This window comes from Sphaeramia orbicularis, chromosome 6 (assembly GCF_902148855.1).
Source record: "Sphaeramia orbicularis chromosome 6, fSphaOr1.1, whole genome shotgun sequence".
Classification (NCBI taxonomy): Eukaryota; Metazoa; Chordata; class Actinopteri; order Kurtiformes; family Apogonidae; genus Sphaeramia; species Sphaeramia orbicularis.
Window position 1 is genome coordinate 635,600 of NC_043962.1, and position 25,000 is coordinate 660,599.

The 25,000-nt window shown below is 38.0% G+C and overlaps 2 protein-coding genes across 2 annotated transcripts in view; both read left to right on the forward strand.

The window, feature by feature from the left end:
• The window catches only part of mbtps1 (membrane-bound transcription factor peptidase, site 1), a 53,234-nt gene extending 51,998 nt beyond the window's left edge, over positions 1–1,236 (forward strand). Inside the window, exon 19 of the mRNA XM_030136605.1 lies at positions 1,151–1,236. Within this exon, the coding sequence (XP_029992465.1) occupies positions 1,151–1,236 (86 nt within the window). The remainder of the gene's footprint in view (positions 1–1,150) is intronic.
• A 2,771-nt stretch (positions 1,237–4,007) lies between these two features.
• slc38a8a (solute carrier family 38 member 8a) overlaps positions 4,008–25,000 on the forward strand; it is a 44,018-nt gene continuing 23,025 nt past the window's right edge. The window contains exons 1-5 of the mRNA XM_030135880.1: positions 4,008–4,332; positions 9,393–9,591; positions 14,520–14,676; positions 19,354–19,458; positions 23,898–23,955. Of these exons, the coding sequence (XP_029991740.1) occupies positions 4,132–4,332; positions 9,393–9,591; positions 14,520–14,676; positions 19,354–19,458; positions 23,898–23,955 (720 nt within the window). The 5' untranslated portion in view covers positions 4,008–4,131. The remainder of the gene's footprint in view (positions 4,333–9,392; positions 9,592–14,519; positions 14,677–19,353; positions 19,459–23,897; positions 23,956–25,000) is intronic.

The following is a 25,000-nucleotide window of genomic DNA, read 5'->3' on the forward strand; positions in this document are numbered from 1 at the left end:
GGAAAGGAAGAAAGGAAGAAAGAGAGAGAGAAAGAAGGAAGGAAGAGAAAGAAGGAGGGAGAAAGAAAGAAAGAAAGGAGGAAGGAAGGAAGAAAGAAAGGAAGAGGAAGGAAAAGACAAACCTCCCTCCCTCTCCTGTGTTTTTCTACCCTGTCGGTCTTTCCACTCGTTTACCTGTGTGTGTGGTTTAGTGTGTGTGTGTGGTTTAGTGTGTGTGTGTGGTTTAGTGTGTGTGTGGTTTAGTGTGTGTGTGTGGTTTAGTGTGTGTGGTTTAGTGTGTGTGTGTGTGGTTTAGTGTGTGTGTGTGTGTGTGGTTTAGTGTGTGTGGTTTAGTGTGTGTGTGGTTTAGTGTGTGTGTGTGGTTTAGTGTGTGTGTGTGGTTTAGTGTGTGTGGTTTAGTGTGTGTGTGGTTTAGTGTGTGTGTGGTTTAGTGTGTGTGTGTGGTTTAGTGTGTGTGTGGTTTAGTGTGTGTGGTTTAGTGTGTGTGTGGTTTAGTGTGTGATTTAGTGTGTGTGTGTGTGGTTTACTGTGTGTGGTTTAGTGTGTGTGTGGTTTAGTGTGTGGTTTAGTGTGTGTGTGGTTTAGTGTGTGTGTGTGATTTAGTGTGTGTGTGTGTGGTTTACTGTGTGTGGTTTAGTGTGTGTGTGGTTTAGTGTGTGTGTGGTTTAGCGTGTGTGTGTGTGTGTGTGTGTGTGTGTGTGGTTTAGTGTGTGTGTGTGTGTGTGTGTGGTTTAGTGTGTGTGTGTGTGTGTGTGGTTTAGTGTGTGGGTGTGTGTGTGTGTGTGTGTGTGTGTGGTTTAGTGTGTGTGTGTGTGTGTGTGTGTGTGGGGGGGGGGGTTTAGTGTGTGTGTGTGTGTGTGGTTTAGTGTGTGTGTGTGTGTGTGTGTGTGTGTGTGGTTTAGTGTGTGTGTGGTTTAGTGTGTGTGTGTGGTTTAGTGTGTGTGTGTGTGTGTGTGTGTGTGTGTGTGTGTGTGTGTGTGTGTGTGTGTGACTCCCACCAGACTCAGACTACAGGAGCTGCTGGTTCGTTTCCCTGTGGTTGAAGTGGTTGCAGTGCTGAACGCTGCTGCAGTAAACACAGTCCATGTGGGACAGCTGTGTGTTTGGACTGAGGTCCGCTCAGAATGAGTGACAGGCGTGTTTGTGTCAGACGGTGCAAACACAACAGACGACAGGTCCAGGCTCTACGTCTGTCCTGTGATTGGACGGTCAGTGCTGGTGGGTGTGGTCATGTGACCACTGACTGGCTGAAGGTGTTTATTAGAACAGTCAGTGGATGACGGAAGGACTGAACACACCTCCACCTGCATATGAACCTGATAAAGGTGGAAGTGGACCCCACTGTTCAGTAAATACTACATCTGAACCAGGGCTGTCCAACATACGGCTCCTGGACCGAACTGGGCCATCAAAGGCTTTAACCTGGTCTGTGGAGGAATGTGTGAAATGTACAAACGACACTGAACATCTGAGCAGTAACAGGTTCCACACAGACCAGTCTGACCTGAAGTGGATAACAACATAATAACCTAGAAATAATGACAACCCCACATTTTAGCTTTGGTTTAGTGTAAAGATTTTAAATGACACCAAAATATTTACAAACTAACAATTCACAAAAAATGGAAATAACCTGAATAAATATGAACATGAGATGTCTTCAGTGAAGTCAGTGTAATTGGACCAATATTAGTCTGTTATTAAATGTCTGTGAATTTGTAGCTCCACTGTATCTGTACGTTAGCATGAGCATGTAGAAATGATCAACTGAATATTGGTAGTTACACTTGTTTATCTCATGAAATGTCAGGTTGTTCAGGTTATTCACATTTTTAAAGCACAGTTTGTAGAGGTACACATTTTCAACATGTAAAAAAAAAAAAATTATATATATATATATAGTTGATGATGTTCTATTTGAGTGGTGTGAATGACTTCAGATCCCATGGGTCTGAATGTGGAACCTGAACTACTGACTGCTTTAAACCTGTTCTGTGCATGTTGACCAGTGAGACACTATTGGATAAAGGGGGAATAAATAAATAAACTGTGGCCACAAAATCTCACACATTTTCAGTTAAATGTAGTCGATTTTTTTGGATGAAGTTTGAGGACTGTTCAGTGAGGCTGAGTCTTGGTTTCTTTGGTGGTTTTCAGGACCAGTATGTGATGATGGGCTTCTTCCCTCTGCACAGTCGTGTCCTTTTCTGTCTTATTTCTGACCGTCCGTCCTCTTTTCTGACTGTTTCTCATGTTTGACTGTTTCCCGTCCTCATGTGTGTCCAGTTTGAGTTTTTTTCTTTTCCATCTCCATCCTCATCTTCTCCAGCACCTTCCATTCCTTTTCCTCATTCCTGTTCCCAACATTCTTCTTCTTCTCGTTCACTTTCTGACGTCCCTGGGGTTGACGGCTGCTCCGCCACCAAATGTTCACATTCTGCTGCGGCTCAGAACACATGATGGACTATTCCACTGCTTAGGGGATGGAAATCCATCACATATTATGTGTTTAATTTTCTAACCTACTATAAAAATGAATTGCTTTCAAAAGTGACCAAGGCTTTTACAATGAACCCCCCCCCCAAAAAAAAAAAACATTTGCCGTTAAATGCGGTAACACATCTGATTTATGATTTATTTTTAACTGCACCAAGTTCATTTCATGAATAAGTTACATTAATATTATTCATTAATATGGGTAATATGGATTTAAGGGGAGTATCAGCATGAGTATGTTTAGTAACTACACACAGAAGTCAAGAAACTTGTATAAAAAAGACTGATTCAAGTCGAAGTACTGAGCCAACGTCTGTTCCTGGATTAAAAGTAAACAAGTACAGAGTATAAAAGTAAAAATAGACTGTAGGAGGACATTTAAGTCATATAAACAAAATGTGAAGCCTATAACATTATTCTAACTTTAAAAAAAAAAAGTCCATTTAGTATTTTCAGCGTTTTACATCTTAAGTCTTTTATGTGGCGTCAAACGCAGGATTTTATTTTTAGTTAGCGTCACATTCAGTTAAGTTGGAAACAAATAATGAAACCTATTTTTAAGCACAGTGCTATCTATCTATCTATCTATCTATCTATCTATCTATCTATCTATCTATCTATCTATCTATCTATCTATCTATCTATCTATCTATCTATCTATCTATCTATCTATCTATCTATCTATCTATCTATCTATCTATCTAATGCTAACATTAGCTAACACAGTTGACATAGGCCAGTTATTGTAATTAAACACCACTGAGCTTCATGACCAAATCCTCCAACAGTCATGTTTTTCTGATTGATATTTAGGGGGAAAAAAAACAACAACAAACAACCCGTTTGTATGTATTTACAAGTGTGTCATTTATCAGCATGTTTTAAACTAGTGCTCAGTGGCGCCATTAGGGGAGAGCTGTAATGACGGTTCCAAGTGCCCATGACTGAGAGGGGTCGAAGAAAACAGGACAACTACACTGCTTATTTTAATCAATTTATTTACACAAAATTATTAATCTGTCACTATAAAAGAGGGTTTGCTTCACTAGGCACACATAATCATATTTTACATTAGTTTAGTTTTGTTTGTGGCAAAAAAGAACAAACCCCCCCTCCTTATTTCAGATGTGGTTTAGTCCAAATACACGCGCTCCGAGCTGATGCTAATACATTTACTTCCATCCAAACAGCAAAACTAGATCTGAGTTGGAATTGTACATCAGTGGAAGAGATGGAAAACTTTATATATATATATATATATATATATATATATATATATATATATATATATATAATTGTTTTTTAATTATTAAAATGTAAAAGATGGTTTGCACTTTGGTGTCAAACTGAATGTAGAACTTCCAAACCTGTGAAGGTGAAGTTTCTGAGTGGACCCTGAAGGCAGCACCAGTCCTCCTTCGTCTTTTCTTCCTCCTCCTCCCCCTCTCCCCCTCCTCCTCCCCCTCTCCTTACCCAGAGGAGTCCCGTTACCGTCCCCGGTACAGCAGGCTTCTTTCGGGGCTGCTCGGTTCCCGGGTGTGTGTGTGTATGTGTGTGTGTGCGCGCGTGTGTGTGTACTGTATGAACGCGCGGAGGTAAACGTGTGCGTGCGTGTGTGCGTGCGCCCGTTCTGTCATGGAGGAGCTCGCCCGGGAGAGCATCACCCTGCTGGCCTCCGCCTCCGCCAAGCCCCCGCTGGACGCCGCGGGGCCCCGGCTCGGCTCCTTGGGGGCCATATTCATCATGTTGAAGTCCGCCCTGGGCGCCGGGCTCCTCAACTTCCCCTGGGCTTTCGACAGAGCCGGGGGGATCCGCAGCGCCGTCACCGTGGAGCTGGTGAGGCCAGTTTTATTGGAACCAGAGCAGGAACAGGACAGGACAGGGCCGCCATTTTAGCTCATCTGCATGCAGGTGTCAGAGGGACAAGTTCACTGGTTTTAAAGGTTATGTTTCACTGAAGAGCTGAGTTTTAGTAGAGGTTTGTTGAGGAGACTCATGTTATAACTGTTTCTGCTGGAGCCTGAGGTCCACTGACAGAAATTTAAGAGGTAAGAGTCAGAATGAGCTTAATTGGCCAAGTTTGTTCATTCAAACTAGGAATTTGACTCCATCCTCACCTTAACTTTTACCTGTTGTGTCATAAATATATGAATAAAAATACAGTTTGTTTTTTTTTTTCCTTTAAATGAAACTGAAAATAGTCAGACCAATAATCACCAATAAATTGCTCTGACTTGCATAGGAAATGATAGATGTTTTAAAAAAAAATGCATTTGGAAAACTGAAACATCCACTTGGGTTTTTAATGGAAAATTCACAATAATAATAATAATTTAAAAAAACAATTTAAAGGTCACAGAAGACACTGTTTTTACTGGTAAATTAACCGTGATGTTTCCCTGAATCAAACGGGACACTTTTATATTTAACCTAAAACCAGAACATGACAGTGGGTCCGCCATTTTGAGTTCATCTACATGTGGGTACAGATGTTAAAGGGGAAAAGTTCACTGTTTTTAAAGGTTATATTTGAACTGAAGAGGTGAGTTTTAGTAGAAGTTTGTTGAGTAGACTCATCTTATAACTGTACAGGGTGGGGAAGCAAAATGTACACTGAACATTTAGTTGTTTTTTCTCAGCAGACACTACGTCAGTTGTTTTGAACCCAAACATATACTGATGTCATAATCATACTTAACACTATTATCCATACCTTTTCACAAACTTTTGCCCATATGAGTAATCAGGAAAGCAAACGTCAAAGAGTGTGTGATTTGCTGAATGCACTCGTCACACCAAAGGAGATTTCAAAAATAGTTGGAGTGTCCATAAAGACTGTTTATAATGGAAAGAAGAGAATGACTATGAGCAAAACTATTACCAGAAAGTCTGGAAATGGAGGAAGCAACAAAAAACGTACCAAAGCTTTTATTAGAGCTCTCAAATCCAAAATCCTAAGGATCCAACCAAATCCATGAGAAAAATGGCAATTGAACTTGAGGTAGACAACAAGACCGTTAGAAATGCAGTAAAATATCATTTGAAGATTTAAATTCTCATGACTTTCAATAAACTAATTGGTCATACACTGTCTTTCAATCCCTGCATCAAAATATTGTAAATTTTGCTTCCCCACCCTGTATCTACTGGAGCCTGAGTTCCACTGACAGAAATTTAAGAGGTAAGAGTCAGAATGAGCTTAATTGGCCAAGTTTGTTCATTCAAACTAGGAATTTGACTCCATCTACTTTAACTCACCTGTTGTGTCATAAATATATGAATAAAAATACAGGTTTTTTTTCCCCCTGTAAATTAAACTAAAAATAGTGAAATCAATAATAGCCTTTAAATTACTCTAACTTGCTTAGGAAGTGATAAATGTTTTTTTTTTTTTTTTTTATGCATTTGGAAAACTAAAACATCCTCATGGGTTTTTAATGGAAAATTTAACAATAATAATAATAAAAAAAACAAAACAATCTAAAGGTCCCTTAACCTACTCAGACCCAGGAAATGTCAGGAAAGTACCAGCTTTTTTTGTTTTTTTTTCAATAAGTGTCTATATTGGAAACATCATGATGCAACAGTTTTTCAGATGTAGTTTTTAAAATTTTTATGGAATGTCCTTTGTGGTGGACAGTTCTCTTTTTTTTTTTTGTATAAAGTTGTGAAACTCTTGTCCACAAATGTCTACAGAAAACCCAGAGCTGGGTCTGAGGAGGATAAGACACTATTTTTACTGGTAAATTAACCGTGATGTTTTCCTGAATCAAATGGGGTTTAACACCAGTTGACTGATACCACAGAATAGAAAACTAAATAAAACAAAAATACAGGTCAGATACAACTGTCTTTATTTTCTATCATTTTCATAATTTTAACTCTTTAAATGTCAGTCTGAATACCTGAGCAAAAACACTGATGTAATTGCAGTAATATGTTTTTGGTCACACTAAAAAAATGTGGTTTAAGTATATATTAATGAGGCTTATTTTGCCACTGAACTAAAACGACTAATGCGGTGAAACCAGTGTTATTGTTAATCCTTGACATGTCCAAGGCTGATATAAAACAATGCCACATCCCTCCATCATGCATTATATGGAAAATATCTCATATTTTGTTTTGTACGTTTTCATTAAACAAGTGGCATCACATATTCAAACTGGCATTTAAATGTTAAAATCCTGAAAGTTATTGAACATTTGGTAGTTTTGAGCAGAGCTGAAGTGGTTTAAGAGATTTATGCAGAAAAAAGCAGAAACTATAGATATATGATGATTTTATAGCATTTCTTGTGTGTGTATATTTTTGGACCTTGGTCTCTGAGGGCTAAAGTTACTTTATCCTGATCAGATTTTCCCTCCGTTTTGCTGCTTATCCTGAAATCCGGCTCATTTTTAATGCACCGCTAAATAAAACCTCTCTTCCTCATTTCCTAATTCAGAAATCACTGTGACTCATACTGCAGACCGTTCGGAAGGGAGAGTTTCTGCTTTTATTTTGTCCACTTTTTTTTTTTTATTTTTATTTTTTTTACGTCCCAGGGATCATCTCACAGGATATATTTTCATTTTTTATTCCTTTTGGATAAATCTCCAGATCAAGCCACCGTCTTAGACTAGTGAAACATAAATAATCTGTTAATTCTCATGCTGTTATTGCCTGCAGTGGCTGCTTTACTTTTTAACTTCGACTCTGACTTTCTGGATAAATCACCCAGCAGTGCAGTACAGGGGTGATTTATTAGATCTGTTTTCTAATTCTCCTTTATCTCCTGATCATTATGCATATCATTTCTCCTGCTGTAGAGTCTCAACAAAATACTGAACATGGCCGGAAAAGTAAGCCTTCTCCTGCTGCCTGCCCTTGGTATATTTAACCACCAAGACTCTGAAAGGAAACTTTTGATTCTGATATTTTTATAAAGCAGATTTAGCTGGCTTTGCCAGATTAGGATCAGATTAGGATCATAATACAACCACATATTGCCATAATAATAGAAGTTTGGCTCCAACAGTGTCTTAAAGTGTAATACCACTGACAGCCACTAGATGTTGCTCCAAAAAGCCTTGTCTCCCATTGACTTGCATTGAAATTTTGTGTAGAAATACTAAGACATTACTTTTATTAAGGATTCATTCTGCTCTCATCTGTTTTATTGGATCCTATGAAAAGAAATCTGGTGATTCATCTATGAATTTTTTGCTCAATTGATAAGATTTTTGGGAGAATAGAAGGTTTTCAAGCATCTGTTTTACATCTCACAGGCCATTTTCATGGTTTATTTTTTCTTCCTGTTTCATCTTTTACAGTATTTGATGTTGTTTAATTCATAGTAATCTTTATTTTGAGGTCTTCATCCTCATGGGTCATCTTTTAGCATCCCTTACTTGGATTTTCTCCATACTGGTATATTTTTGACATTTTCATTTTCATGATAAGAGAAGTTTATTGTCATATACACAGCAGTGCTGAGCAATGAAATGCTTAATTTGTGAGTTCTCCTCACATGATTAACGCAAAGAATTAAACTAAAATAAAATAAATGAAAAAAAATTGTACAATGAAAACAATTTAAATAAACTAAAAGGAAATAAAGGAAATAAGCTGTACACTTATAAATAGGTGAAATAAAGCAAGTACTCTGTGCAAAGAGTAAGTGTATTTGGTGCAAAAAAAAAAGATTCATTCTCAGTGTTATTTTAAGTATTCATTTAGTTAGACTTCAAATAGAGCTGAAACAATTAATCCATTAGGTGCTTGAAGCAAATGCAAAAATTCACGATTCAATTAATCAACTCGAATTGATTGAAGGGAAATATTCTATTGCAGTTTTCCTGAATTGAAGCTCCTTTGTGCGTCACAATAAGCGTCTGTGTGAAACACAACAGTGGAACCAATGTTTAACAGCAGAGAAATGAAAGAAACAAAGCTGAAGATTCAGGAGAATTGTGGTTGAATGATTTTTTTTTTTGGATCACTTTGAGTCGATTAATCGTTTCAGCTCTAATTTCAAATGATTGCAAACAAATAAAATGCCTATAATCTACGTTTGAAATTTTTAAGCCTCTACTTTTTGCTTGGGGTTGAAGCAATTTTTTTTTGATAATGGTGAATTGAAATGAATATTTTATGAATTTTTCTGAGTTATAAATTATGGCATTAGTGAAGAATTGTCTGAAACAGTATTTTTAAGAGTAAAACTGTAAAAAGTCTTTATAGAGTTTAAAAGTTCTAATAGTTCTGAATTTTTCTTTATAGTTTAGTTTTATTTAGTTTTGACGTTTTTTTTCTCTGATTCAGTTAGTTTTAATTAGTTTTTAGAGCAGGTTTGCTAGTTTTTATTAGTTTTTGTTTTTTCTAAATGCTTAGTTCTAGTTTAGTTTTTTCATATCTTTTATCTTTCTCACCGTCATATTCAAATAAATTCCCGTACAGGACTCTGCTGTTTTCTCTCAACTTTAGTTTCCATGTTTTTTGGATGAGAAGACGACTCTAAATAACAAGTGATGAGAAGTGATGGACCGTGAAGTATTGTATGGTGCTGCTAGCTAAAATTGCTCGAGCGAAATAAATCAGATAAATCTGACATTGGCAAAGACGAAAACGAAGGGAATTTTATCCATAATTTTTATCCGTTTTAGTTAGTTTTTTAAGCACACAATACAGTTTCAATTAGTTATCGTTTTTTCTATTAATTATAGTTTTTATTTATTTCAGTTAACAAAAATGTTTTTTCAATTCTAATTTTCATCATTTCGTTAGTTTTCATTAATGGTAAAAACCTTGTAGAGTTTTGCATGTAATAGTTTCTGACTTAATTGTATCACACACTGAACCTTTATCCAGTAAAAAAGCGCTGACTAAAATGTGCTTCCTGTTCTTCTGCTCAGATTTCCCTTGTGTTCCTGATCAGCGGCCTGATCATCCTGGGCTACTCCTCGTCCATCAGCGGTCAGTGCACCTACCAGGCGGTGGTCAAGGAGGTGTGCGGCCCCGTCATCGGTCAGCTGTGTGAGATCTGCTTCGTCTTCAACCTCTTCATGATCTCTGTGGCTTTCCTGGTCATCCTGGATGACCAGCTGGAGAAGTGTGAGTGGGAAGAAGTCATGTGTTCTGGTTGTTGTACCACTCCTCCACACTCATTAACGGGCAAATAACCCAGAGCCAAATCGAAGGGGTTTTATTAATGCTCCCAGCTGACCATGTACCTCTAAGCCATAGGTGTCAAACATGCGGCCCGGGGGCCCAAAACCGGCCCACCAAAGGGTCCAGTCAGGCCCCTGGGATGAATTTGTGAAATGTAAAAATTACACTGAAGATATTAACAATCAAGGATGTTCAATCTAAAGTGGGTCAGACCAGTCAAATACTAGAGCCCGACCCATATGTTATTTTTGGGGTTGATACTGATATTGGGGCTAAAAAACCGATATCCAGTATATCGGCCGATATTTGATATATTGGCCGATATATGAAATAAGAGCACTGATCTACACAGGATATAATAATCTTATATTAGATAATTGTGGACAGGTGGATAAACAGTTGCATAAATCTTTGTTTATCTCACAAATATAATTTACATAACTGTCAAATGCAAACTATGCAATCACAAAAATAATTAGTGCAAAAAATATGGCTGAGCACAAAAATCTGTTTTCACTCACAAATTTGGATGTGTCTGCATCACGGCACCACAACTTCCCATGTGGACTAAGGACTAAACTGAACATGTGCAGAGTGAATTAGGTGAGTCCTAAGTTGTTCCTGATTGGAGCAACTGCAAAAGTTACAACTGACCTGTGTTACAACTGTCCCCAGTCTCCCCTACACTATTAACACCCAGGCCTGTCTGCAGAATGAAACTGTGAGGGAGACAGGAAGTGCACGGACATGGGGGTGTGTGTGGGGGGGTGAATACTTCATAAGATGGGGGGGGGGCGGGGTTAGTGGTCCATCCTTGTCAGAGCACGCAGTAGCAGTCTGTGATTTTCGCTGGGGGGGGGGCGCAGCAAAAAAAGTTAATACATCGGCTACATATTGGCCGATGTTGATTAATCTGTGATATGATATAATTGGCCCGATTAATCGGGCAGCAAATTAATCGGTCGGGCTCTATAAAATAATATCATAACATATAAATAATGGAAAAAAAACTTTTTTTTTTTTCTTTTTGTTTTAGTGTCAAAAAAGTAAAATGACACAGATGTTTACATTTACAGACTGGCTTTTCACCAAAAATATGAACAACCTGAAATATCTTAAGAGAAGTATGTAGTATTTTAACAATATTCTGCCTGTTATCAAATGTTGTGTGTATTTGTAGATCCACTGTGATCTATAAGTTGACGTGTATAAATGATAAACTGAGGCATAACATTGTTAAAATTACACTTATTTTTCTTAAGAATTTTCAGGTTGTTCATATTTGTTCATATTATGTTCAAGTACAGTTCTTAGATGTAAACCTTGTAATGATGGAATTTTACTTTTTTCACTCAAAAACAGAGAGAAAACTTTGGAGTTGATATCATTTCTAAGTTCTTATCCTATTATTTACATTATTTGACTGGTCCGGCCCACTTTATTTCATATTAGACTGTATGGGGAACTGAACTAACATGAGTTTGACAGCCCTGGCCTAAGCTGTAAGGTTTACAGCTCTGTGCAAAAGTCTCAGACCTTCTTTATTTGTGTCATTTTTTTGCAGGGTTGTTGGAAGTGTAACATCCATTTTTCTGTGGTTTTTTTTTAAGATGTATGAAATAATATAAGTCAAAAAACATACAAACAGAAGGGTTTCTACAGGCTAAAATCAGTATTTAGCGTGAGCTCTGATCCCATGGCAAAAAGTCAAGCCAACAATAAGAAACTGTTAAATGAAACTGTCAAACAGCAGAAAATTAGTTCAGAAAATCTCATTATCCAAGCAAAACTGTTCAAGGCATGTTAAATAGCAGACACTTTGGTAGGTTCTTGTTTTCAATGCTGCTTTTATTTGTCCAATATTTTTGCTGTATCTGGTGGCAAACACTAGAAAATGGAAATGTAATTAGTCATTACACACTGATCAGCCATAACACTGTGAGCACTGACAGGTAAAGCGGTTTCAGTGTTGATTATCAGGCTCCAGTAGGACCTGTCAGTGGGTGGATTTATTAGACGGTAAGTGAACATTTAGTCTGCTTAGTTGACGTGTTGGAAGCAAGAAAAAATGAATAAGAGCTGGTGTGAGAGTCTGGTTTGGACCAGCTCTATATGTAAAGTGTTATGATTTGGCGCTATTTAAATAACATTCGATTGATTGGTAAGAGTAGGATCTGAGCAACTTTGACAAGGATAGGAGTGTGATGGTCAGATCATCTCCAGATCTTGTTAATTTCCAATATATAGTAATTAGTTATGATTAAAATGAGTGCAAAAGAATATGATAGTCAACACAATGAACAAAATGGACAAAAATTAATACAAACTGACCAAATTATACAATAAAATTGACCAAAAAATAAACCCATGATTGTCAACAAAATGAACAAAAGTAAACAAAAACTGACCAATCTAACCAATAAAGAACTGTAACGAATACGGAATACAATCGTCCTGGATGTAAAGGCTGACCTCCATGGATCAGATTTATTAGTCCATCACCTTTCACAGATGATCAGTGGTCATTAAAATGAACTAAAATGAACAGATACTATTGCTGCTTTTCCACTACGTGGAACCGGTTCGGCTCGGCTCAACTCGACTCTGGTACCAGGTCCTATTCCAGACCATTTCCATTATTGGATACTACCGACTTTATTACCTGGACGTCACAGCGATGTGGTGCGTTACTTCTGTGTCGTCTGCTCAGAGTTGCTCATAAACTCGCTCGTTGCTTATTGTCTCGTCAAACTCGTGCTGAATTTTTTCCGTCTGAACCTCCTGGACAAACCATGGTCTAGTTTTACAGACTGTCATCATGTGGATTCACCTACTGACAGATTTACTGTCAACTTCTGCATGTGTTTTTGTAAAAGGGTGGGTCACACAGAGACAACTGTCTGACCAATCAGTGGTCTGCAGTGTTTACACGTCACCTTTTAGTATCTGGTTCCCTATCCTGGAACCTCAGCGGAGGTGATACCAAAAAACTAGTACCGGGTAGCAGGTACCAGGTCCTTTTTCGTAATGGAAACACAAAAAGGCTGAGCCGAATCGAGCCGATAGTTGAAACGTGGCATAACTAACAAAAAAAAAGAAAATGATCATGAAATGAATGCAAAAGAATATGATAGTCAACACTATGAACGAAATGGACAATTATTAACCCAAACTGATCAAATTATACAACAACAAAAAAAAAACATGATTGTCAGTAGGGCTGGGTAAAAAAATCGATTTAATCAATCTTAGATTGATGTCATTTTAATTTTGTGTAATCGATTAGAAGTGGATGAGATTGATTTTTCAGAGCAGGACTGGGAGTATGCGGAACCGCGGGCAGCTCCATCTTGTGACCCCCTGAGAAAGACTTGGTCTTGCTTGCGACGGCTCTGATGCGGAAAAGATGTGGAGGAAGGGTGGGGAAAACCTCCGCTGGAGGTCCTCCCAGCTCAAACTGGAACCTGCAGTGTGAAGGAACTGGACGCCCGGCGAGTCACGGAAGCTGGTCGTTCTTGGAATAATAACTTGGATCCATACTATCACCTATGGCTGAGTATGGAGTTAGAAGAATAGGAAAGCCACAATGTCCGACCACTACGCCCCCCCCAGTGAGTAGAAGCCACCAGCCATAAAACAGAATAAAGATGATGAAGAAGTCCGTTCTGAGCCATTGTAGTAACATGGACATGTTTGTGTTCTGTTCATTATTTCAGAGCAGATTCAGCTATTTACTGTGAAATGTCAGATTTATTTCCTTTCTAATATCAATATTGATTCCAGTATTGATGTGTTGCATGACTGCGGTACTCAAATAATCAGGTTACAAGTCAAAATTGTACTTTGGTATCACTAAATGACTCTGAATCAATCAGTTAATACCGAATGGAATCGATATTGAATCGAATCGAATTGAATCATGATTAATTGATTCAGAACCTTATGAATCGAAATCGAATCGATTATGGAAATTGGCCATGATACCTAGCCCTAATTGTCAACAAAATGAACAGAAGTATACAAAAACTGACCAAGCTAACCAACAAATAAATATGAATTAAGAATGTCCGTGTTAAGAATTTGTCCGTTCTTGGTCAGTTCTAACCACTCCAGACCAGGAACACTCAACTAGACCTGCAGTTGGAGATGCTCTGACCCAGTTATCACCTTCACTATATGGACCAAAGCCACGCAGTTCATTATGTTGATCATTTTGCTGTTTCTGGCACATCAGCTCGGAGGACTAAATGTCCACTTCTGTCCAACCCAATGAAAGGAACCATTGGAATGAAGTAATCAATATTATTGTCAAGTTGTTTTGTTTTGTTTTTTTTTAACTTGCTGTTTCCCTCAACTTGAATAAAGGGAACGAATGTCTACTGGAGGTTTGGGCAACTGGACTTCATTCAAAAGACAAAGACTTCCCAGGATGACTTTTCCTCTTTTTTCTTTCCTCTTTTATTAAAACTCAGAGGCACAGGTCCAGAGTCATTTGGATGCACATACACTGATGTAGCAGTAACAACTAAGGTCTTTAGGTGGAAAACCTTTAAAGAAAATAAATAACAAAGAAACAAACAGCAGGTATTAATTTACTCACAAACGTGCAAAAATCCCATTAATACAAAATCATTATCACATAGAAAAATAGGTATTTACATATGTAGATAAAACACTTTTTTTTCCTTTTTTCTTCCATGTACTTTCCCACAGTGAATTTAAAACAGTTTGACTTTACAATTATCACCACTTTTCCTGTCAGTGTCAAAATGTTACGGTGTTATCATATTTGTAACCTTTCTTTTTACTGTGAGCTTAACCCTTTTATGTCATGTGTGTTACTTCCTGTTCATCTGATGTTTGTGTGTCAGTGTGCGGCTCCTTATACGAGGTGGTCACTGGTTTGCCGGAGTCCGATATGCCGTATCACTGGTACACAGACCAACACTTCGCCCTGGTTCTGCTCTGTGTCCTCCTCATCCTGCCCATGTCCATCCCCAAAGAGATCAGCATTCAGAAATACATCAGGTCAGCTGATTCCACACACACTACACATGCACCGTCTGACTACACACAAACACTATATGACAACACACACTCACTAGTTCTTGTTTATTGTAGGTACTTATATTGTACAGTCACAAAAAAAAATTATTAGACCATCAAAAGTCATCAAAAACAATGGTTATGTGATCCAGTCCTAACTTCTGTGTGTGTCATGTGACTAGGGATGTAACAGTTACTGGTGTAACGATAAACCGCAGTAAAATTCCCAGTGGTTTGTATTACCATTTAAATTCTAATCATCGTGATAATTGTTTGATTACCGCATTTTGAAAGAGAAAGAGAGGGAGAGAGACTGTCTATCCATCTATCTATCTATGAAAAAGAAACTAAAACAACTCAAACTTGACATGGAAAATAGTCAAACAGTGTCCATAAGGTTCCATCTTTAATGCACATGTATATGTTTGATGTTTACATGTTAATATTTGAATGTTTCTGCAACAGAAAATACATTGTACCTATTTTATTAATTTGTTTTTTGTTTTGTTTAGTTTTTCTTAAATACAACTTGGTTAAATTATTTCAGTGTGTGTATCAGTACTTTTTGAACATTTTGAGCACAATTTCAACAATACCGCAATAATAATGATAATCGTGATAATTTTGGTCACAATAACCGTGATATGAAATTTTCATATTGTTACATCCCTGCATGTGACTAAAACGGACAGAAAAGAAAACATGGAATGAATAAAAGCACCGTTTTTGTCAGTACAATGACATAGATACTGATGGAAGAACTGAAGGGATTTTGGTTTTTATCAAGAAAACATGTTAAATGGATAGAGATCGGCTCTGAAATTAAATTACTATGAGACATTTTTGTTGTTATTATTATATTTGTCCAAACTAGGGATGTAATGATATGAAAATGTCATATCATGGTTATTGTGACCAAAATTATCATGATTACCTCCGCCAAGGAGGTTATGTTTTTGCCAGGGTTTGTTTGTCTGTCTGTTTCTGTTAGTGTGCAACATAACTCAAAAAGTTATGGACAGATTTTCATGAAATTTTCAGGGTTTGTTGGAAATGGGATAAGGAAGAAATGATTAAATTTTGGTGGTGATCGGGGGTGGGGGGGCCCACGGGGGGGGGGCCACTGATCAGCCTTGGCAGAGGTCTGCGCTCTGAGTGCTTCTAGTTATCATTATTATCACGGTATTGTTGAAATTGTCCTCAGAATGTTCAAAAAGTACTGATACACACACTGAAAGAATTTAACCAAGTTGTATTGAAAAAAACAAACAAACAAAAAAAACCCATAAATTAATAGTCCCAATGTCCCTTCTGTTGCAGAAATGTTCAAATATTAACCCTTAGTGGTCTGAGCCTATTTTGTCTGTTTTTCAGTCCTTTTGATTTTGTCTTTACATACTATATAAACAAATGTTTACTATACCCATGTTTGGGATCTGTTTTTTCAGCACAACTTCATCTATATCATCTGACTATTATTTTTTCCACTTTAACCTACTATAAAAACACAAAAGGATGAAAAACACAAAAAATATATAAAATCTGATTTGAAAAATGTATATAATTTATTGCATAAATAACACACAGATGCTTAACGAACCTTTTCAAAGACTTTAAAAGTGAATATTGGTTCCAAATATTAGGTATAGAAAATTAAATTGTAATAAATTAAAACTATACTCAAATATTGGACATAAAAGCAGATCTGTACATAGGGTTTTCTCCAGAACAGTGCGTTAATCAAACACGTTTATCATGAGAATTAGAATTTAAACGCTAATACTAATCGTCTGCAATTTTACCGCCGTTTATTGTTATACCGGTAATCATTAATCGGGGGTGGCCATGGCTCAGATGGTAGAGTGGGTCGGCCAATAACTGAAGGGTTGGCGGTTCAAATCCCGCTCTGTCCTAGTCAGTCCGTTGTGTCCTTGGGCAAGACACTTCACCCTCCTTGCCTCCAGTGCCACTCACACTGGTGTATGAATGCATATGAATGTTTGGTGGTGGTGGAAGGGGCCGTTGGCACGAACTGTCAGCCACTCTTCTGTTAGTCTGCCCCCCCCCCCCAGGACAGCTGTGTATACAGATGTAGTTTACCACCACCAGAGGGAGAATGTTAGAGTGAATGAAGAATGGGTGAATAATGTAAAGCACTTGGAGTGACCAAAAAAGGGCTATGTAAATCTAATCCATTATTATTGTTATTATTATTATTACATCCATAGTCCAAACAAATGGACCTTTAGTTGGACCAGGCATTAAAATGAACAAGAAACTGCAGAAAACAAGGGTGGTCTAAGAATTTTTTCCTTGACTGCATATAAATGTTTTTCTGGCTCAACCAGTCCTCTGTTTAGAATCCTGCCGTAGAGAAACTATTTCAGTCAGCATTCACCTCCTTCTGCTGTTTGTGTTTTTGTTTTTAACGTTTCTCTCACTATATGAACAGACGACAGCCTCTGAGCTGCATCTGTACGCTGAAAATGGAAGCTTCTAACAGACACATCTTTTTATGCAGAGCTTTTTGGCATCCATTTTAATATCACAGCTTGGTTCTTCATGTGCAAATGTTCCGCCAGAACGACTTCAGCTTCAGTTTTTTGCAAAAGGCAACGCCGCTGCATCCTACACTTCAGCTCCACCCGAGACGAGTGTGATGTATTTATAGACGCACAAACCAGCCAAAATATTCTAAGACTTTTTACCACTTTTTCAGAACAATAGTGGATTATGCCAGACATATTTGTGGACATAGGTTTTTTAAAATATATATCTATATAAAAAAGGACATAGTGCCAGTTCCATATATGATGATATCAACACAAGTGCATTCTGTGGTGTCTATTTCACCAGCCGATAGACCATGAGTTAGTGTGGAGGCGCTGTGTCTGGGAGGGATTTGCTTGGTTATGATGTGGTGCTGGTTAGAGTTATGAAAGAAAGTTGTTTTTGTAGCATTACTTTTTATCCTCAGCCCTCACCGTAGGGTATTGTCATCAGTTCGCCATCCATCTGACTGTCCGTATGTGCAAAAACCGGGGTTTTTGCACAACCGGGGTTTTTGCACATTTAAAATAGTCATTTAATAGATTTTGTGAAAATTAAGGCCTTAAATGTCATTAAAAAGCATTAAATTTGATGTCCAGAGCAAGGTTATCGTTAACGAAAACTAACGAAATGATGAAAACTAGAATTGAAAAAACATTTTCGTTAACTGAAATAAAAACTATAATTAAAAGAAAAAAATGATAACTAACTGAAACTGTATTGTGTGTTTACAAAACTAACTAAAACGGATAAAAATTATGCATCAAATTCCCTTGGTTTTCATCTTTGTCAATGTCAGATTGATGTTAAATGGATTTCTTTGTCTCTCTCAGTTTTCTGTGCTGTCTCCATACGACACTTTTTGCTCCGTCACTTGTGTTCACTTGTGGTTTCCAGTCGTCTTCTGGTCCCCACTCTACCTGGAAACATGGAGACTAAAGCAGCAGAGTCCTGTCTGGGATTGATTTGAATAGGACCACAGAGAAGAAGAGAAAAGAGACCACTAAACTAAAACTAAACTGTGACTAAACTAAAACTAAGCATTTAGAAAAAAAAAAAAGAAAACTAATAAAAACTATCAAACCTGCTCTAAAAACAAATTAAAACGAACTGAATTAGAGGAAAAAAAAAAAAGTCCAAACTAAATGAAACTAAACTATAAGGAAAAATCCAATGGTCCAGAGGCATTAAAAAATTAAATTCACTTGATGGAAGAAAAAAAAAGCACTGTTACTTACGATTTATTTTGATTATATAAACATAAGATAATTTTGATCGGAAGTATAGTGTGATGATTGACAGGCAAACCCTTTAATTGGCTATTGTTTATGGCCGATACATGAAGTCCCAACACTGGATGTTTGGAATACAAGGTGCTGTGAGCGTGTTTATGCTGTGGCGAAAGAGCAGAGGGAATATTAGGAAATGTGGGAAAAATGGGAAAATGCAAGTTAGAGCAGAAGTGACTGGAGGAGGAACTATTGAGAACCTGGTTAAAGCCTGTGGAGGGTAAATATATAAAACTGTATCTGCAGTTGGACATGGGCATTAAATGTGTTTAAAGTGGCATTAAAAAGGCATTAATTTAGATTTACTGATACCTGCAGAAACCCTGTTTCAAGTGCAGGCACGTTATGTTTTATACTTAAGTTGTGGTTTTATTTTTGGAATTCACGGTGTGTTTACCTCCTCTACTGATTTTCTGATGTTTTCTGGAGTCATTTCCCTTTAACCTCTTAGCCTTTGTTTTCTGTCTTCTGTCTGATAATCCATAAATAAAATCAATCAATGTGAAGGAATTGAAATTCTTGACATTATTGATTCTTATGAGGCTCAGTATGTAACACAACCCTCATATTCAGATCATCATGTGTAAATATTCAGCACTTTGGATTTTTTTTATTTGACATATTTTACGCATTCTTGTTAAATATTTTCTATTGAGAAAATCCATTGACACAATCAACCATGTGTGTGTTATATGTGGATAAATGAGTGTGTTATGACCTTGTTGGAGACACTGACCCCTGTGGTTAGCCTCCTGTGAAGCAAATATCCATTACACTAAAATCCTCTGTGAGCCCGTTGTTCATCTCTGTCCTCCCACAGTGTTTTAGGAACTCTGGCTGCAACCTACCTGACCATCGCCATCGTCATCAAATACCACACCATGCCTTCCGTTCTGGCTCGCATCAGTCCCATGTACAACAGCGGGTACGTACGTTTGTCTGAAAAGGGGATGTGTAGATATAAACCCCAAATACATTTTTGTCCATGTATGCCAGGGATGTCAAACTCATTTCCTGTCAAGGGCCACATCAAATCAAATAAAATTTTATTTATATAGCGCCAAATCATAACAAAAGTTATCTCATGATGCTTCACATATAGAGTTGGTCGAAACCAGACTCTCAAGCCAATTTACAGAATCCCAACAGAATCCAACAGGAGCAAACACTTTTGACTGGTAACTGTGGTGAGAAAAAAATTCCTTTTAACAGCAGGAACCTGGAGCAGACCCAGACTCCTGGAGGATGGCCGTCTGCCTTGACCACATTCAGCCCAATTTGATCCCAAGTGGTAAAATAACAATGGCCTATAAATAATGACAACTCCACTTTTTTTTTTTTTGTTTTAGTAAAAAAAAAAAAGAAAAACACATTAAATCAGGAAAATATTTACACATATAAACTATCCAAACAAAAGACGTGAATATTCTGAAAAAAATTTAATTTCATAAAAAAAATTAAGTGCAATTTTAACAATATTATGCCTCAACTTATCATTTATACACGTGCATTATGGATCAGATCTACAAAGGTACAAACCATTAAGTAACAGGCAGAAAATAGATATAGACAGACTTAATTTCGAATATAAATAGGCAAAAGAAATTCTAGAATTAAAAGGATACTCCAATATATGGAAAAAAATATTGTTAAAATAGCACCTAATTTTCTTAAGACATTTCAGGTTGTTCAGGTTATTCACATTTTATTGTTGAAGGATAGTTTAATATTTTCATACTTTTATGTAAATTTTTTTTGCACTTAAATAAAGAGAAACTTTTGGAAATGTCATTATTTACACCCTTGACTGTTAATATCTTGAGTGTAGTTGTTGCACATTCATCTTTCGGACCAGATTGGAACCTTTGGCGGTCCAGTTTTGGTCCACAGGCCACATGTTTGACACCCGTGATGTACGCAGTGTGTTCTGTCTAACCACAGTACAAAAGACCACAGGAAGCTTTCTGTGTTCTGGGGAAAATGACTCACTATCTCTGTCGAGTACCAAACGGATACTGAATAAAAATGAAAATGAGCTCCTCATTTAAATAACACATGGCCATGCTCAGTCTGAATCTGTTTGACTGTGAATATATGCTCAACAGTCTGTATTTTCCTGATGTCTGAATTTGAAAAGACGGTGTTTAATAAGCTGTCATTCTTCAGTTTTTCTGTTTGAATTGAGGACGTAGAAAAACATGAACAAACACGACAAGACATTGGCGCAAACAGTGGGATTGTGTGTGTCTTTGTTTTTCAGAAGTGAACTGTCTGTTCTGTGTCATAAATGTACTTACTCACCAGAGTAGATCCATGTTTGGGGGGGGGGGGGGGGGGGGGTTCTTAATAGAAATTCGTTGTCTTATCCATAAATCTGCTGTGAATCCAGGCCACCAGGATGGACAAAGTGGATCAAACCCACAGAGTTCCTTCATCTTCTTGAACCGCTGTCACTTTTGAAGAATCTCTCTTCTTACGTTGTTCACTCGGGTCGACTGTGTGTCTGTGATCGACAGATGAAGAGTCTCCACATGCCATGGCATTATAAATGAAGCCCTAATAATAGGCCTTTCTCCATCTAGTTTGCCAGTACAGTCTTGCGAACTCTGTGTATGATCTTGGTAAGAACAGCCCCAGAGAATGGACCTCCTAAGAACACCAGTCTGTCTGTTACTGGAACCACTGTGTTCTTCTGAACTTTCTTCCCTGGCTCTGCTGTTTTTCCACCAGCGTCTCCCTAAAATATTCCCATAATCCACCACAATATGTCACTGATTTAATTTCAGTACGTTTGTACTATTTACATGTCATTTACTGTATATATTTGTTTATACATAGGGATGTAATGATTACCGGTATAACGATAAACGGCGGTAAAATTGCAGGAGGTTAGTATTACTGTTTAAATTCTAATTCTCATGATAACTGTGTTTGATTACCGCACTTTTAGGGGAAAAAAACACCTATGTAAAGATCTGCTGTTATGTCAAATATTTGAGTATAGTTTAATTTATTCCAATTTTAATTTTCTGTACCTAATATTTGGAACCAATATTCACTTTGAAAGTCTTTGAAAAGGTTCGTTAAGCATCTGTGTGTTATTTATGCAATAAATTATATACATTTTTCAAATCGGATTTTATTTTATTTTTTTTTTGTTTTTTGTCCTTTATGTTTTTATAGTAGGTTAAAGTGAAAAAATAATAGACAGATGATTTAGATGAAGTTGTGCTAAAAAAACAGATCCCAAACATGGGTATAGTAAACATTTGTTTATATAGTATATAAAGGCAAAATCAAAAGGACTGAAAAACGGACAAAATAGACTCAGACCACTAAGGGTTAATATTTGAATGTTTCTGCAACAGAAGGGACATTGGGACTATTATTTTATTATTATTTTTTAAAATACAACTTGGTTAAATTATTTCAGTGTGTGTATCAGTACTTTTTGAACATTTTGAGCACAATTTCAACAATACCGCGATAATAACTGATAATTTTGGTCACAATAACCGTGATATGAAATTTTCATATCATTACATCCCTATTTATACGTTTTGTATATTCTTCAAAACTGGGGCAAATTTCGTTGAATCCCATAACATGATAATAAAGACGCATTTTCTGACTATTCTGCCACTCGCACATGTTCCAGCATTATGTCACATCATCTGATGATGGTCACTTACTCAATAAAACTAGGGATGCACAATAATTGTTGGCATCTGTAATTATTGGTCCTGTATTGAAAAAAAATGACATCATTCAGATAAGTCTCATAAGTAAAGTTTTCACTGATAAATACAGCCCATAATAATAAATTTAAATTGCTTAGATTTGGTGCATTTCACCAGTACACAGGGCACATTGTTGCCATGGCAACTGCCATAAAAACCAAGAAGAAGCAGCAGCAGAGGTGTGGATCAGTCAAAGGGTTTTCAGTTCCTTAGTCTGGTACAGCTGTAAGACTCGGAGGCAGATCCAGAGGCAGATCCAGACCCAGAGGCAGATCCAGACCCAGAGGCAGATCCAGTGGTTGTTTTGTCTGTTTTGTTTGACAGCAGCAGAAATCGGACATTCGAAAACGCTGAACGTCCAAACAGCTGAATGTAGCTTAATGTCCCAGAACAGTGACCAATCAGCACCAAAGTAGGTGTGGACATCTGTAGCCACACACACTTTCACCTCTGCTAAACCCCACCCCCAGTTTAATGGCTGTTGTCCTCGTTCAGCCTTGTCCTTTAAATATGGACACATTCTAGAGACAGAGACTAAACGGAGCTGAATGTGTGAAAACAGAGACAGACGATCATCAGCAAATTCAGTCTGACAGAAATAGAACTGAAAACCCTGAAGCAGACCCAGGCTGTAGGTTCTGGACTATAGTCCATGTGAAGCGGACCCAGGCTGTAGGTTCTGGACTATAGTCCATCTGAAGCAGACCCAGGCTGTAGGTTCTGGACTATAGTCCATGTGAAGCGGACCCAGGCTGTAGGTTCTGGACTATAGTCCATGTGAAGCGGACCCAGGCTGTAGGTTCTGGACTATAGTCCATGTGAAGCGGACCCAGGCTGTAGGTTCTGGACTATAGTCCATCTGAAGCAGACCCAGGCTGTAGGTTCTGGACTATAGTCCATGTGAAGCGGACCCAGGCTGTAGGTTCTGGACTATAGTCCATGTGAAGCAGACCCAGGCTGTAGGTTCTGGACTATAGTCCATGTGAAGCAGACAGAGGCTGTAGGTTCTGGACTATAGTCCATGTGAAGCAGACCCAGGCTGTAGGTTCTGGACTATAGTCCATGTGAAGCAGACAGAGGCTTTAGGTTCTGGACTATAGTCCATGTGAAGCGGACAGAGGCTGTAGGTTCTGGACTATAGTCCATGTGAAGCAGACAGAGGCTTTAGGTTCTGGAGAAGAATTTATTGGACTATTAACGGAGTTTAACACTGACTGGAAAGAAGAAGAAAAGAACTGGAAGAATGGGAACTATTGGGGTTTGGGATCGGTTATCAGTTATCGGTCGTAAAAATCATGCATCCCTAAACAAAACATTTGAGGTCAGTTTTCACAGAAGCCACAGTTGCCTTTGAGAGTAACACCAAATGCATCATGGGATATTTTCCAGCCAAGTCTACACCAGTCACCAACCAGTAAATCCTTGGTTTAAACTAGCAGACAAGAACAACATCCAGGAATTCCATCCGATCTTAGTTTGTGTTAACTTTTATTTGGGACAGTACTTGGGCCTCGACTGATTACATTTCATGAGACCACAAGAACACATGTTTAGAAACGCCTTCTGTTTGATTTTGTCTGTTGTGAACTCCAGAACATAACTGTGGTGTCTCCTTCCCGTGCAGGGCCGGTTCCTGGGCGTCCACGTTCAGCGTCATCCCGACCATCTGCTTCGGTTTCCAGGTGAGTGATGCGATCTGAAACGTACCCCTATACAGTGAAACCCTCCGAGACTCGGTGAAGGTGTTTAACAGCGGCGTGTCAGTGTGAACGCTGGAGGCGACAAACTGTACAGCTGTGTGTGGGCGGAGTTATGTGTGTCAGCGTGTCAGGAGGGAAACCTGCAACACATGGGAGATGACGTCGTTCAGCCGTTGGAGCTCAAAGAATTAGGTCACCCAAATTATTCAGTTTTCTTTTTTTAAAGCTTTTACAAACAGGGGTGTGATTTTAGTGCTGCTGCGATTAGTCAACATAATCCACCATGAAAGTTGGCTGACAACAGTTTTTTTTAGTCGTCACATTATTTTACTATTGACCGCCTATTTATTTTTAGCCGTGGCACCTCTGGGAATTCATGCCATCAAATGAAAGTTTGTGAAGATTCAGGAGATAGGGAACAGATAAATGATCTTGAAGTTTCAGTTTGACTTTTACATCCACGGTTCATGCCGCATGTACAAATAGGAATGAGGACATACATCATATCACGTGACAAATCTGGGTGGCTGCGCCAGTTTCAACTTACAAGCTATCGGTTGCTATGGGCAACAGCATAGTACAGACCTACAGGAAAGAGCCGTGCGGCACAGACAGCATCCCCAGGAACTAACACAACTAAACTAAACATTCACTAACTTCAGTCCCCAGATATCAGTATTAGGGTTAATTTATTCTCTACATTGAAGATGCAGTCAGATACTGACGCAGCGTTCTGTCCATCCTCTGCCAAAATTACGTATGTAATTCTGTCCATTTTCTGGGAGCTTGTGGATTCGTACCCAGACAGAGAATATGGAGCAGAACCACCGGGAACCGTGGAGGCAGTGTAGAGATTTGAAGAAAATAATTTCCAGAAATAGTGGAACTTTTCAGGGAGCGACTGTATGAGTTAGTGAAAAACTACTGACATATTTACGACAACTAACCTTCACAATATCCACATTAGTAAAACCTCCTCTGTCAGCGCCATGTTTGTTATTGACTTTCTTCTTCGTCTCAAAAAACT